General features: G+C 39.2%; 2 protein-coding genes and 1 long non-coding RNA gene across 5 annotated transcripts in view; 1 reads left to right on the top strand and 2 right to left on the bottom strand.

Annotated features, from left to right (window-relative positions):
- LOC126369539 (venom allergen 3-like) overlaps nucleotides 1-16,185 on the top strand; it is a 139,842-nt gene that overhangs the window by 64,848 nt on the left and 58,809 nt on the right. The gene's annotated exons all lie outside the window — the stretch shown is intronic.
- Nucleotides 56-15,797, bottom strand: LOC126369491 (tubulin-specific chaperone D). Of its 2 annotated transcripts, none has more exons than XM_050013926.1 (19): nucleotides 15,726-15,797; nucleotides 15,224-15,608; nucleotides 14,955-15,114; nucleotides 14,750-14,882; nucleotides 14,246-14,496; nucleotides 13,573-13,724; nucleotides 13,055-13,262; nucleotides 12,533-12,771; nucleotides 11,854-12,123; nucleotides 11,128-11,266; nucleotides 10,403-10,585; nucleotides 9,555-9,791; nucleotides 8,717-8,992; nucleotides 8,086-8,245; nucleotides 7,434-7,683; nucleotides 6,868-7,036; nucleotides 1,514-1,653; nucleotides 973-1,128; nucleotides 56-469 (listed from the first exon to the last, which is right to left on the bottom strand). In XM_050013926.1, exons 2-19 carry the CDS (start codon nucleotides 15,581-15,583, stop codon nucleotides 347-349), a joined length of 3,606 nt encoding a protein of 1,201 aa, XP_049869883.1. In that variant the 5' UTR covers nucleotides 15,584-15,608; nucleotides 15,726-15,797; the 3' UTR covers nucleotides 56-346. The 2 variants fall into 2 exon arrangements, with proteins under 2 accessions (XP_049869883.1, XP_049869882.1); XM_050013925.1 differs by having other exon boundaries at nucleotides 15,719-15,776.
- On the bottom strand, nucleotides 3,552-6,675 carry LOC126369557 (uncharacterized). The gene is made up of 3 exons (XR_007566729.1): nucleotides 6,329-6,675; nucleotides 6,013-6,192; nucleotides 3,552-5,516 (listed from the first exon to the last, which is right to left on the bottom strand). It is a non-coding gene; the product is annotated as an uncharacterized LOC126369557 (long non-coding RNA).

Raw genomic sequence — 16,185 nt, forward strand, 5'->3', positions numbered from 1 at the left:
AAAAACGTGTAATTGTTTTTTTTATGAGACTAAAACCTAAAATCAAACAACGCAATTAGAATAAATAAATACGTATATTACCACATTGAGTATCATAAATGCATTTGCGTTAGAAGTTTCATAATCCTTTAAATAAAATATCCGCTTCCTAACCCGGCACGAAATTGATCGACAGTCGTTAAAATATAAGCGAATTCGAATATTAGTATCACATTAGCGCTAGCACTAAAATAGAGTTCATTTCACGATTAAGGCACAAATCAGCAAAATAAAATTAATAAAATTCTTTGCGCGCGTCTGCTTCTAGCAGAGTCAATAGTAGGTTTTAGAAGAGGTAAAGATATGTTTATGTGGGTTTCTGTTTCATGACAGGCCTCTTGATGTCCATGAGGTCGCACAGGTCGTTCCGTAGCGGCCGCAGCTCGCTCACGTCGCGTTCCCAGTCTGTCTCCGCCAGCACCGTCATCACCTGCAACCAGCCAAATATTAGACCGCCGACCCTCCAGCCACATAAGTTTTTCTCGCTCACTCATTTTCGGAGAACGCTGAACGCACTCTACCACTGAATTCGACATTATGAGTATGAATTTTTGTTTGGATCATAGATAAATGACATCACGCGGTTTCCAGGACTTGTGCCCGATTAATAACAATAGGTTCACCCCCTATTACATGGGACTTAAGCATAGCAGGCAAGGATGTGTAGTATATTTACATTCGGATCTAGCAGTTCGTGACGCTATGTTACGAGTTCTACGTTTTTACTTCTCTTCCAGTCCAAACATAGAAGTATATTAAAATAGTATATAGTAGATAAATAATAATATTTATATAGAAGATAGATAAATAAATAGGGGCCGAAGGAAAAAGGGAAACCACTGCCCTATTTTCCTTAAAAAGTAGCACGACGAATGCCACACCGACAAGAGCGTGGCTCTTAAATTAGTGATGGTGGTCAGTTCGCAGTCGTACCTGATCTAGGTTATCCTGGGGTACAGAAGACACGTCTCCATAGAGCGTGAGCGCCTCGTACAGGCGGGCGGCGGCGCAGCGCCTCACGTAGCGGTCGGCGTAGCACAGGTAGATCACCAGCTGGCCCAGAGACTTGCTGCAGACCGGCCCACCCACCTGCATATACGATTGTTCCGGTACAGACAGGGACAACTAACGCCATATCAGGGTTAGTACAACTATAAGCTACCAAAAGACGTATTTACTACATCATACAATAGGGTAGTTTCCAACTAATCAAATCAGTTTTTACTAAACGTTGTATGAAAAGCTACCTGTGACGTCACAGAAAAACGTGACAAAATGTCGCACTTATTATTACATTTTTGACTCAAATGATAAGCAGCTGAACGTAGTTCTTTCTTTGAAAAGATATGATTAAACTTTATTCTAGATGAAAATACCAACTAACGACTGGTTTCGTTGCACGCCGATGTTTGAAGTGAACTATGCAATTCTAATATAATTTATTATCAATCAATACATGCAAGTACAAACTCACCTGAATTAGTTGACATAATACGTTAATAGAGTCTAAAAGCTTATAAATATTCTTTGCTCCTCTCAGTTCCATTTGCAGATATTTCAGCACATCCAATGGAAATGTTGACTCTGGGTCTTCTAAGATTGGCGATATTGAGCCTAAAACAAAAGCATACAATATAATAGACAAGGCGTGCGTGTTAGTTACGCCGTTTACAACTCAAGGTCGGCTAGACCGAATTTGCTTCCGCTCCGAATAGCAGTCTAAGTATTAAAATATTAAATCAATTTGTGATCCCTAGTTTGGTTAGGACATTACAGGCTGATCGCCTGATTGTCCGAAAGTAAGATGATCCGTGCTTCAGGAGGCACGTATAGCCGTTGGTCCCGGTTACTACTTACTGATGTAAGTATGTAGTTGTTACATGAGTCATCTTACCTTCGTCAGGGCCTTTGGCGGCTCAATAATAATCCTGACACCAGGGTTGATGAGGTTGGTATTCCACCTCATAACCCATATGATAACAAAATAACAAATTAAAATACTGGAAAAAATAATGGCGCCGTTCTTCGCTAACAAGAAGTGCAAGAAAGATAGTTTTAGTCCTGTGAAATTAAGTTGATGGTTACCCGAATCGGGACCATTGAAAAGTAACACATCTACTGGGGGGCTACCGGCTAAGACGAAGCCGATTCAGATTGGAGCAAATCGAACATCCATTTGATTCTGTCGTACCGCGTAAGCAGCCAATATGGCGATCCCCGATTCGTGACGTCACATGAAGTTCGGCAAGCCGATTGAACGAATGATTTCAGTACTTTTGACACTAAAATCGCTACCGCGTAAAAAATCGAAGTTCGGCGCCTGAAGCCGATTCCCATTGGAAGTGTCAGTTGAAGCCGGGCACTTTTCAGTAACCGTGATCAATTTTAATTTCTTATTTTCACTGTTTTTCAACAATATTAGGAGCTATTTACGGTGGGCGACAAATTTTAGGAACATCTGAATCAATATAAAATTGATATCGGCGTGGATTTTCGTGTTTAAATACCTAAATACAGTGTCATGGAGATAGTCGTTTTATGGGCTGCTGCGGAAGAAAATGTCTTCAGAATCTTGAGCAAATCGATTGCAGGATACTTCGAGAGAAAAGCCAGTATATACTTCTCACAGGTACATCTATTTATAACATTATTTCTGACAAGTGGCTCAATGTTTACAGAGGAAAAGTTGCTTAACTTACTAGAAGCGATTTTTGATCATTTCATACTTATCTATTTTGTTTTGTTTCAGAGAGTAGCTACATTAATAATTTTAGATTATCAAAAGATGCATTTCGGACTTTGTATCATGACTTAGAACCATATCTGGAGGTCCAATGCTCTACAACTGTGCAATCGACTTTAAGGTAGGTGGTTACTATATTATGTTATATTTTACCTTATATTTTGATAATTAAAGTTATACTACAACATTACATGAATCCAATATAATATCTGTATGTTATATATTACAGTGACAAATGCCCTCAATGAGCCTGCAATCGTGAGATAATATATCAAGTTTCCTCGGACAAAAACTGAGCATGTAGAAGTCTCCAGAGGTTTTAATGACAAATTTGGATTTCTTGGAGTACTTGGATGCATCCACGGCACACACATTGCCATTATCCAACCTCACAAGTGGGAAGAGGCCTTCTTCAATAGCAAGTATTACCATTCATTGCATGTTATGTTGGTAAGAATCATGCCTTTAACTAGCTACATTTGTTTTGATTCTTATGATTGAGTCGCTAAAAATATTTTAATTTTCAGATTTGTGATGGAGATATGTGCATTACATTTGTGATGAATCCAATGGGAGTGTTAGTGCTAGACTGCTAGCCAAGATAACCATATTTGGAACAACAGCACTTTGAGAAGGGAAAAGGAACATCTCCTTAATTTAAATATGTTTAAGTTTATTAAGTGGACTTGTGTGGTCCTTGAAATGTAAATTACAAAGTCAGTGTGGTGTAATCAAAAGTGGCAGATTTGTTATTCAATAATACAACATCTAAACAAACCTTTCTTTATTGGCATCAAATAAACTATTTTCATTATGCATATTTATTTATTTTGTGTTATTACATAATTTGTTTCATTGCACCCCTCTCATTAACCAACCTATCTCTCAAGTAGATACATTTTTCTAATCTTGTGTCCATTGTGCTTAATAAAGTAGTTTATCCATCTATCTTTAACTTGTAATAAATAAATCCATTTATTTTGTATAAATACAAGCTTGCGGGGCCTTATGGGGACTAGACTATTTGTAATGTGTAATAGTATAATCAAAAAAGCCCTGCGGGTGGATCAAAGAAATGTAATCAATTAGAACATACTACAAATATAATATTGTTCCCAATTCTTACTATAATATGGAAATATAAGTTAATTGCATCCAACATCTTCATCAATACACCTATACAAATCTTTTTATTAGATAGTAGTTGGCAAGGAGTGGGTGTATACATAATGTCCGTATACACAACAGGACCCTTCGTCTGATTCGATCGACAACCAGAGTTTCACTTTCGTAATATTTAGTACCTTCCGAGTAGTGTAAGAAAAATAATAGTACCTTTACAGTTAAACAAAAAACTTGAATTAATTTCCAGCAGGACCCTCCGTGGTTTGAAGGTCTTCAGACCATTGGTGTATATCCCTGTATAGCGGTGCATTAGTACCTTCAGATTATCTTCGTTTTCTTTTAAAACAAATATTAGTTTATAAGAAATAAATCTACAAAATTTTTATACTGCCAGCAGGACCCTTTTTTGTTTTGGTGCTTTCAGTCCAGACATTCATATTTCCTAGCAGCAGTATATTAGTACTTTTCAAAAAAATATCGCTTAATTAAAAAAAAATGTATTAAAAAGTAATAAGACTGATTCTTTATCAGAGAAAATATTCTAACACTTTTATTTATGTGATGCAACCAATGAAATAAAAATCAGTTTTCATGTTATATTAGGTAGGTACGTAGTTTAATATCGTCAAAAAGGAAAACACAATGAAAATTATAACAAAAAATAAATTATATTTACAAAAATTTACATTAGGAATTATCAATCAAAATTACAATTACCAATCAAAATTACAATTACCAATAGAAATTATCAATCAAACGTTGTTCGGCGTGGGTTAATAAAGATCATAGTAGATCATTGGTTGCATCACATAAATAAAAGTGTTAGAATATTTTCTCTGATAAAGAATCAGTCTTATTACTTTTTAATACATTTTTTTTTAATTAAGCGATATTTTTTTGAAAAGTACTAATATACTGCTGCTAGGAAATATGAATGTCTGGACTGAAAGCACCAAAACAAAAAAGGGTCCTGCTGGCAGTATAAAAATTTTGTAGATTTATTTCTTATAAACTAATATTTGTTTTAAAAGAAAACGAAGATAATCTGAAGGTACTAATGCACCGCTATACAGGGATATACACCAATGGTCTGAAGACCTTCAAACCACGGAGGGTCCTGCTGGAAATTAATTCAAGTTTTTTGTTTAACTGTAAAGGTACTATTATTTTTCTTACACTACTCGGAAGGTACTAAATATTACGAAAGTGAAACTCTGGTTGTCGATCGAATCAGACGAAGGGTCCTGTTGTGTATACGGACATGTATACATATACTATACACCTCTGCCTACCCCTTCGGGAATAGAAGCGTGATGCTATATTATTTTTGTTTCAAATAGTTCTTGGAAAAATGATATCTAGTTGCTTTGTCTTTAATGTACTTTAATGATACCCCTAGACAAACTCACTTAAATAACATGACCAAACTTAAGTACATATTTTAATTAAATACAACTTCACTTAAATAACATAAATGGAGTACTTATACTTTAGCTTAAATATTTACATACAAGTTTATTGAATACATAATATGTTTTTACTTAAGTATTTTAACTTAGTTTCTCTAGTATCTTCGTTCTTGAGAATCGTCATGCTGCTATTCTTTAACCTGTAATAAATAAATCCATTAATTCATATAAAATACATGCGAAATATAAACAGTCACAATAATGACAAAGTTTTTATGACGTCTATCGTGTACATTAGTAATAGTCTTTATAGACTAGTTATAATCCTTTAGTTATTACTTTATTTATTTGGGTGATCCCGGCAAGGCAGAAATTTTGTAAAGTGGTCCTTCATGAATTAAAAGTTTAGGAACACTAGCCGACTCTAATGGAATGAAATACAATGTAAAGAAAATATTTTGGAATGTAATAAAGTAGCACATACAAAGGTATAAGGATATTTATTTTTGGCCTTTATTCTTGCTATAGTATGGAGTAAAATATGCTGATCAAGGAGGTAAATTTGGGTATATAACATCTTTACGCTACATCCCTGGCGGGGTAGGCAGTTAGGACAGACCACCAAGTGTCGTGATCCTTATAAACTTCTCCTACTTGCTCCAATTCCATACAATTTTTAATAAGTGAGTAAATTACCTTATATTGGTCTTCACCTAACTTCCTCCAGCAGCAGCCGAAGCAACTCTGTTTGCATATCCGCGGCCTTGCTATTAGCTTCAGCAGCTGTAGCCAGCCAGCTTGTTAACTGCTGAAACAAGTCGCTCCTCCATGTCTAGCCTCCGACTCTCTAGATCTAGTAGGTAGTAAATCGGTGATCTAGAAAAACAAAAAGATACATTTACAAGTTTCCAACAAACTATTTAAGTTGTTGAACAATGAATAGGTTCATTATGTGACTATTCTTTGTTGACATGTTTCTTACTACTACCTACTAGATTAATAATTTACTTACATTTCTTTCGTTATTGTTGTTATTGTATAAATTCTGAGAAGATAAAACTGTTGCATTCGGCGCGAATTCAAGTATGTCAGCCAAGTCAGCTGATATAACATAACGTCATTTTTCTTTTTTTTTTGCGTTTCATTACTTCAGTTGCAAAAGAAAAATCCGTCGTTGCATTTTCCTTTTGTTTTAAACATTTGTAAGACTTTACAAAGTGATTAACTAAAAATATTATCAATTAATAAAAATAACATACAAAATTAGTCTGTATTTTTTAATTTCATAATGATATAAAATATTAAATGTTTACCAAATGTCTCAACGGAACGCAAGACCAAAAGTCATTCGTTCAATCATGCACCTCTCTATTATGTCTATTATTATCTATGGATTGATTTTCATCCAGATTGCAATGAACATCGGAAATTACCCGGTACCAAACGCCGAACTTCGATTTATCTGAATCGTTTTCAAGTCGCCGAAGTTCGGCGAATTAGCCGGTAGGCCCCCTGATGTACAAAGTTGTAGTAAATGATCAAAGTTCATACCTGAACTAAGTAATCTGTCTAAGAAGTTGAATATAGGCCCCGTAATCCTCTTGACATGTAAGTTGTCAGCGAACACTTTGATGATAGTGTCACAGATGGACTTCAGCATTTCTTTGTCATTGTGAAGATTGTTCAGGTAAGCGTACAAGGAAGACATTGTGTGTTTTACCTAGAACAAAATAAAGTGTTAAATATGTATTTTGTATTGAAATTGTAGAATGATGTTACCTAGTGTAACAGCTAGCAACCGCCAAAGTTTTGTTATTTTATAAAAGCTGGAACTTTCTGTGCATAGTCCCCTACTCAGGTATCAATGATCAGCAACTAGTTTGGATCATAGTGGCCTTGGCAAATAACAGGTAAGACAGGGCCAAATGTGTAATTGAGAACCTTTCGGGTATCTGCCTCTGAATATTTTTTACTTTGACATGACATCAAAAGCAAAACTATAACCATTGCCTACAAAGAAGGTACAATGACAAAAGTCCTCTGTGTACTTGTGGCCCTGCCCACCAGTAAAGATTACGGGAGTGTTATGTGTGAGTATGTATTTATGTACAACTTACCAAGCTTTCAGTGAGTTCGCCGCCACTGACTATAAGCCCTTTGACAACGTTGTATCTGTACGCGGGGAACGAGAGTAGCTGCACGAATCTCGGCATAGTGTGCCCGGGGAACAGCCAGAGCACCACGTTGGAGGTCTCGCTGGCCGCTTGCTCGCTCTCTTCTTCCTCCTTCTGTTTCAGCTCCACTTCTTCAGAAGGGAAGATCCGCTTTAAAGCGTCGTGATTTGGAATGTTCGCGATAGGCGGATCACTGCGAATTGAAATAAAAAGTTTGAGCAATATACGGCGCGACATTTCAAAGCTTAAGTGCGAGCGAGACAGTATGTGCGCGGTCCCACTAACTTCTTAGCGGCTCACGGCTAAGGACTAAAGTAAGACTTAAGAGGGTGTGAGGTCGGCGCCCGATGCGAATATTGGTGCGGAGCGGAGAGTTACCGTTCTGTACGTGTTACTCGGGCTATAAACCACTGTATTCGACTTTATGAGTTTGAATTCATTACATGGATTTACATGGATTCTTCCCGTTACATGGAACTTAAACATAGCTGGCGAAGAGTGGGTGTATACATATTATTATACTGTACACCTCTGCGTACCCAATAGGGGATACAGGCATGTTATTATACGAAAAAACCTAAGTCGTGCAACCCACTTGTAGAGGAGCGCGGTGAAGATCCGTCCGGCGTGCGCGCGCGTGCGGTCGATCTTCTCCACAGCCTGCTGCGCCACGCCGCGCATCACGCCCTGCACCGCCTGCGGGGTGTTCAGATGCGGGGCCTGCGCCGCGCACTGACGGCACACCGACATCAACCCTGCAGGGGACACTTCTATAGTCACGTACCACGATGGCGCAATAACATAACATAAACAGCCGTCCTACAGGCCTCCCCTCAATCAACCGGAGGGGGTATGGAGCATACTCCACCACGCTGCTCCACTGCGGGTTGGTGGAGGTGTTTTTACGGCATCTCTTGAAGACAAATTATAACCACCCCCGGTAAGGATCTCCTTGTGACGAACCTTATAGCATTATGATAGGTTAACCAACCATGAAGATAAATTTTAATAATCCACCATGTTAAAAATGCAATAATTCCTTAGTAGACTTTCACTGCATACCATGGACAAATGCATTTTATGCTTTAAATACCTACACATTCCCTTATCGACCACTCCATTGCACATTATAATCAAGACAATAAGCAATCGGTATATGCTACAATATTTGAAAAACGAGTTTCTCAAACAATATTTAACTTTGGACTAAAACATTAAAGACTCACCAGTCATACTAGCCTCCCGGACCCACGCACCGATGTCTCCTCTCATATCGATAGTATATTCAGAGAGACAGTCCAGTAAGGCGTCTATAATCTCCCCTATGTATTTCTCCACGCCGCCAACAATGCCCATAGTCATACATACTTCAGTCAAACCCACAACCGCATCGCGGCGAGCTTCCGCCCACTTCTGGGTCGATTCTGTCACTTTGGTGCAGTCGATCAGAGATTGGATGACGGTTGGGAGATGTTCCGCTAAGATGTATTTTGGTAAGGCACCTAAAAAGAAACATAAATTGAAACTAGGAGTGATTAACATTAGGAGTCTGCAACAGTTGTTTTTACAAGTACAGTAACATTTTCGATTTATTTCCAATGCCTCACTGTCAGAATCTATGTTTTAAGACCGCATTATACAGAAACCCTGAAGACACAGTTTTAATTAGACATGTATGAAAGAATATCGTAAGTATGAAAGACAGCTATTATGTCTTAACTATTCAACCGATAAATAAATTCTTGCATACACGTTGTCAGAGGCACAAGGGTACTTTTGCAGACAATATCTTAGTGTACTGGACGCAGTTTTCCTAAGTCTCCACAGACGAAGTTGTGGCAATATCATTCTTATGAATCTCTCTCTTTATTTAAGAGATTTAAGAGTAATCGCCATTCCTCTCTTCTTCCCGCCAAATCCTTCACCACCTGACACGACATGACCTGCACCTTCTCTTTGATTTGTTTTATAAATGTTCTCCTAGGTCTATCCCTTCCTCTCATCCCTTCAATTTTTCCTTCTATGATGTTCTAAACCAAGTAAAAAACTAAAAATCAAACTTACCAACAGCCCGGGCATATCCCATCCTCAGCACGAGGCCATTGACACCCCCGTTGCTCAGCTGTTCACAGTACTTGTCCATCAGACGCATTCGCTTCTCCTTCGCAGTCTCGTCACCATACTTCAGGTTATCGTCGCGTAAATACTGCTCGAATACCAGAGGTAGAGCGTGAATTGCCTTCTCTCGGATAGCTTGCACGTCGTGGGAGAGACATTCTTCTATTAGATTCAGCCAGTCGTCTGTTGAGATAGAATAGAAAATCTGTATTAACTGGGTAATGTAAAATCGGCTTGACCTATAGTCTCCACATGAGGAGCAACAACGATACTTGGAATAAAGTAACTATATTGGTCAAAACCCGCGATAATTATCGTGTGAACGTTAATAACGTGTGCTGCTGAATGTTCGACAGCTACTGTTCACTGGCCATCTTCATCTATACTGTGGATTGTGAGTTCCATGAAAACCAGGTATGCTCAATCCTATGAGCCGTCGTTGCTAGCCATTTGATGACGTAAGTGTTACCATTAAATTGGTATCTCCAACATTCCAAGGACATAAATTTTATTATTGTCAATTAAGTACCATCATGTAACGACTACATAGTTACTTCAGTAAGTAGTAGTCGGAACCAACAATGGTTTAAACAAGGAGCTGTCTTACAAAGGGTCCACAGTGGCAGCACGCGCATCAACTCCTCGCGTCACTTGTGGAAATGCGAGAAGACTTCTCACTGAGCTATGACTACTTACTGACCTATGACTGTGTGCTGGTGGAAGGGCGATGCAGTGGCAGCATCAGCTACTGGTCACTGACCTGCTGCTGCTCTCAGACCTATGGTTTAACTGACCTATGACTGGGTGTTGGTGGTAGGGCGCGGCGGCCTGCGCGAGCGCAGCGATGCAGTGGCAGCACGCCTGCCGCATCAGCTCGCCGCCCAGCCCGCGGAACTGTTGCCGACACCGCAGCCGCCGCACTAAGTCCCGCACCGCCACCGATACCTCCTCCGCAATCAACGAGTCTGCCTTCTTGCCTGCAACAATATTGCGTTTACTAAGAATCTGTTGCACCATTTCACCAATAAACGGTTGTGCGTAGTTGGCTAAAGGTCGTTTGCATCTTGGACGCGTTTTGTACGTATTTGCGTTCTACGTAAGCGTTCGAATACTGGTATGTGAATACCAACTCGGTTCCAGTGAGTGCACTCTCACAATGTCATAATACTTAAAAAGTTAAAATTTGTAGTAGAACTTGAAGAGTTAAAAAGGCCACATCAAAGTAATTCTTCTTCAACTTTATGGTTGTATGGCAACCGGTCGTCATAGAAGAGAAGTACTGAATTCACATTTGCGCAAAGCGTAAAAGTGAGCAAAGTCAATGAATGTCAAATAGCAATATTGATTTCTTAGATGAATTGCTTTTATGTGGCATTTTTAACCTCCCTTGTCTTAGACACACTTCTATTTTTCTAACGTAATGGACTGGTTACAACCTGTTTTCTGATTATTTGTGACTCTGCCCACTTCTTTTATGATTACGTGCGTAAGTTTCTGCAAATATAAAAAATAAACATACCATCGGCCAGTTCAGTCTGTGAAAGTGCCAAGATAGCCTCTCCTATGCCCAGTATGGCGCCGTGTCGCACGTTAAGATCTATCGATTCAGTCTTGCTCACTAACTTTGGAAGCACCACGGTCGCCACATATTCCGGTAACTGTAGGGAAAAAACGTATATATGCGGTTTACAAATCGTGCTCTCAAACAGTTAAATAATGTTTTGTTTTCTCACAATCTGGAAGTAAAATTTGAGAACGAGTTTTCAATTATGTGCTGAAAGCAATAGGCGGGTGCAGTCACAGTCCATTGGTTTAATCAAATAGGAAACTGCAGCACATTCGTATATATCAACTTGAATGCAAAAGCAAGTTATAAACAACATACTTTTGAAATATAAAGTAAATCGTCTTACTTCACACATATTTACAAATTTCCTTTAACTTTTTTACAGCCCTAATGCGTGAAATATCTGGTCCCCGGCCGATAAATATAATGCCAAAACATGTAATACAACTAAAATAATAAAGATAGATAAATATATAACTATCCTAACTAACATAAGCTAAGCTAAAAATATACAAAATGAGTGACAAAATGACAGCTTATGTAGCTGTTCTAAATTTAGATGATTTATTTTTCTTATTCAAAGAAAGAAGATATGGACAATGTAGAAGATTTAGATTGAGAAAGACCAAAGAGATCGTATTACAATTAAAAACAAAGTTTAAAAAAGAGATGGTATACCTTGTGAGTGAGTTTGTTGAGAGCTTTAGCGGCCAGTTCTCGTATGGCGCAGTCCCAGTGCTCGACCTTGAGATCGACGAGGTGGTCAATGAGAGGTTGCGTGTATTCAGGGTAGTTGGCCACTAGTGGGGCAACAACCATGAACGCGTTGTTCCTGGGCCCGACGGACTGGAAGTCAGCAATGGTGAGGACGTCTATGCCGTGAGGGAACATGCCGTGTCTGCCTACGTTTTCTTGGTACGCCGCTGAAGCCGCGCGACGACAATTTATCTGTAGTCAAGCAAGTATTTGTTTATTTAAAATATCTGAGGATTTGTGCATTTCATTTAAATTTGTGATCAGTTGTTTTACTAACAGTACGAAAGGAGATGACTTTCTGCTTTGGAGAGGATTTCATTCATCAATAAAACACAGACTGATAGTGATCAATTGCTCCGAAGTAAAGTGTCGTATGACTTCGGGGCGGATGTTCACCTTGTTTTTATTACCAAAGCAAATTGAATCCCTTAGTCTCTACTTACCCCGGTGGGAAATAGGCGTGAGATTATGTATGAGTATGTATTGTGTATTATACCTTTAAACCACAGCACAGTTTGTCCCACAGTCAGTCTGACATTTGAAAAGAATTTGGCTATTTATTTTATCTTCGAGCCTGAGAGAACAGAATAGTGTTACAAACCTCTCGATCAAAACACGCAGTAGCAATCAAGGCGTTGGCGAGGGTCGTGGCGTAGGGCGCGAGCGCGGCGGCGTCGTAGGCGCGGGCGAAGGCCCAGGCGGCGTGGCAGGCCGAGTCCCTTGCCGCGCGCCCCCCGCCGCCCCCGCCGCAAGCCGCGCGCGGCTCGTCGCGCCGCAGCGCCGCCGCCACCGCGCGCATGGCGCCGCCCACTTGCGCCGGCGACAGCAGCCCGCGCCGGGCTGCGGGACCAGGGGCCTTGACACGCTTTCGAAAGTGAGCGAATCTTAGCAGACATACTCGGTGGTATCTCCTCAATGAGATTGCTCCCCGATTAAAAGAAAATCAACTCGCTCTCTTTCTTAGATGACTAGTAGCAAAACTTTCCTGAATCTCTGGATGTAGAGGGACGTTCTTCTAATGACTTCCAAGAGAAGAACAAACTTTTCAACGAACAAAAGACGGACGCCTTAGCTTAGTGGATAATCATAAACCAAGGAAAACAAAGTAACATAAACATCATACCAAGCTCGGCCAACGCCATACAGCCGCCGTGCCAGGCGGTGTCCCGCTCGTGGGGCGCGAACAGCGCTAGCACACTGTCGGCCACGTCGGCGGCCGCGGCCGCGGGCAGGCGCGCACCCACGCGGCCTACACCTTTCGCCGCTGACCATCGTACCACCGTATCGTCGTCGCGGAGGGAACATAGTAGAAGTTCTACTACTTCTTCTACCTGGAAATCAAAGGTTTTAAGCTTAAAGATCATCATCAATATATGTTTCTTAGCTTAGGGTTTGGTCAAGCCCGCATGCAGGCCTTGAGATATATTCAGTACCATCCCAATCAAAATGTCGAATATTTTCATGAGAATGCCAACACAGTATTTCAATTAGAACAATACAGTTCTCTAACTATATTAATTTACGGAACTAAACTAACTTTCTCTGATACGCTCATACCAGAGTTGTAGAGATCATCAACTACACACAGGCTAGTCTTCTATCTGTGGCATTAAGTATAATTCATACGTAATATTGACTTACCTCCTGCGGTATATCCTGGTCATCATCGTCAGGCGGCGAGGTAGCGGGTTCGTTGTCACCAGCAGCGGGCATGGCTCCGAGCGTCACAGCCAACGACCGTGAACCACGAGTGTAGCGCCACGACGCCACGCGCGGACGCAGGAATGTTAAACCTGACAATGACGGCATATCATACAACTATGTACAGTCAGTCACTATGTTAGGGCTACCGTAATTATACAGACTGAGAGGACCAATTTGGTGGATCTTTTACTTCTACGTTATAACTGACATTTTATTTCAATGTGATAAGACAATGTCCCACATCGACTGAATTTTGATGTATTTGACTGTTGCTTACGTGTATGTGGAAATTTTATTATGCTGTTGCTACTTGGGCTTTTGTATAAGTTAGAGGCTCTCTACAAAGAGGCGAAAATATTTTCTGTATTTTTTTTACTCCGCGAGTTTTTCCCCCATTTTTAATTTTTTTACCGGCCATAGAATGACTGTTTATAAATAAAAAAACAAAAATAATATCTTTGTCCACTTAAAAAATAAACACCTCTATTACATAGCAATCAACTTCCCAATGAGAAATAATCAAACGATTAATGTGTTTAAATATGTACTGCCAAGCAAAAGATTGAACTTTGAGTGTCAAACATCAGAAATCAATAATATATAAACTCACCAATTCTTTGCACAATTTTGACACCATATTTCCTGACAAGCATGGCTTTGTGTTGTTGGTAGTTCTGTTTAGTCACCCACTGCAGTAGTTTAGGTGTGAATGGCAGTAAATCATCTCTCTTCCCATGCTTCAGCACCGCTGCAACTGCTGCTAGAACTCCATAGTATATTTTGCCTTCATCTTGCAAATTGGAATGTAAATCACATGCCCAGTCAAAGAAAGGTGCCATATATAATTCTTTTACATCAGATCTGGAAATATGTAAAATTCACCAGCATTTAAGAACTTCATTATTATGTAATTATATTATTATGACTGTATACTAGTGTGTAATAATTTAAACACTGAAAATTAGTTTAGTTCATAAACTAGGTAATCAGTGTGTTCAGTATATAATTTATTGTTAAATAACTACTATAAACATTAAACATAAAAACAAAAAATATATATATATATGTATAAAGATAGTATAATATAATATGTATAAGTTAACTTTTATGTTACCTAGTTAAAAACTTGGAAGCTAAGAAAGCACTGGCTTCAGCACAGGTGTCCTTGCATTGTGCATATGTTTTGCATATGTTAAAGATTCTTTCCATAACTGTGAGCTTCTTAGATGTGCCTTCATCAGAAGTACCTGCGGAAATTATGGTGTTTTATAATAGAAACTGGAATGTTTGTGAAAAGTTAAGCTAAGAGTGAACCATACCAGCATGTCCTGGGGTGAAGCCATCTAAACGGCTCATGTGAAACGGTATGATGACAACAATAGACAACCACAGCAGCAACACGAATCTGCTGCGCCAGGACTCCTTGTCATTGGGATCCTGCACTTCCAGCAGTGCCAGGACAGTTAGCAGATCTGAAACCTGAGGCAAAATATTATTTTACTTTTAATGTATAAAACGATAACTTAGCCACTGTGACTGTTATTGGCATGATGGCTCCATTAAAAAAGTTAATAAAAAGTAGACTTACCTCATGTGGCAGATGCCTGATGACTATTTTGTATCCTCTAATTCTAATAATTTGATACATATAATTGAAAGTAGCATGTTTTAATTCCATTGGCGACTCCTTGTCCTTTATCAAGCCAAGAAACCTGGACAATATTTTATCCAAGTGGGGATCAAGTAAATGAGGCTGCTCATAATACTGTTTCAGAATACCGTAGAGTTTTTCATATTCTACTTCCACAGCTGGAGTGTTATAGATAGTTTTCACATTGTCTATCATGTTCAACACTTCCTCCACCTCGGAAAAGTGCTCCAGAGCACATCCCAGCCCTATATTGTCACAGTCGTCATCCCGGTTCATATCAGCATCGAGACCAACCATTTTGTAAACTTCACAAGTGACGGTTCTGGGAAAATTATAAAAACTTAAATATTATATTTCCTGTATTATATTGAAGTTCCTGATCAAGAGTAAGGGGTAAAAAGAATTATTTATCAGCAAAACACTAAAAAAAACCACACACCAATCTCACAACAAAAACTGACAGATGGGATGGTAAATGAATGAGTTGTAGAATGAATGAACTGTGAATGAAGTATTGACAGCAAGGACCACAAGAAGGAACACAAATCATTGACAATCTACGTTGACAGCTAATCTAGTAATAAAAATAAATCAATAGTGCCAACATGCAAATAAAAAAGCGAATCAACGTGTTCTCATCGTACATTCACTCAAATAATTATCTGTGCTCAGTTCAAGCTCAGATATACACTGCAACTGCAATGCAAATCATGAAAGTACTGACGCGCACAAACGAGAGACAATGGTATCATCACCATCGTAGTCTTTCGTTTTGATGGCGTACTATATTCGTACTCCACGTATCAAAACCGTCGGTCCAGAATTGTAGGCCTATCATCATCATTTGGGCTACATGGGCTAATGATGATGTTTATCATCATCATCATTAGCCCATTGCA

Source organism: Pectinophora gossypiella, chromosome 9, assembly GCF_024362695.1.
Source record: "Pectinophora gossypiella chromosome 9, ilPecGoss1.1, whole genome shotgun sequence".
NCBI lineage: Eukaryota > Metazoa > Arthropoda > Insecta > Lepidoptera > Gelechiidae > Pectinophora > Pectinophora gossypiella.

What these genes read in the sequence shown, in the direction of transcription:
- LOC126369491 (XM_050013926.1), bottom strand. Translation starts at nt 15,583, where the DNA reads ATGGTTGGTCTCGATGCTGATATGAACCGGGATGACGACTGTGACAAT. An exon ending in TCAACAAACTCACTCACAAG is followed by an intron (nt 11,267 to 11,853) that starts GTATACCATCTC and finishes TTTTCCCTACAG; the next exon opens with TTACCGGAATATGTGGCGAC. An exon ending in GCGAACTCACTGAAAGCTTG is followed by an intron (nt 7,037 to 7,433) that starts GTAAGTTGTACA and finishes ATTTTGTTCTAG; the next exon opens with GTAAAACACACAATGTCTTC.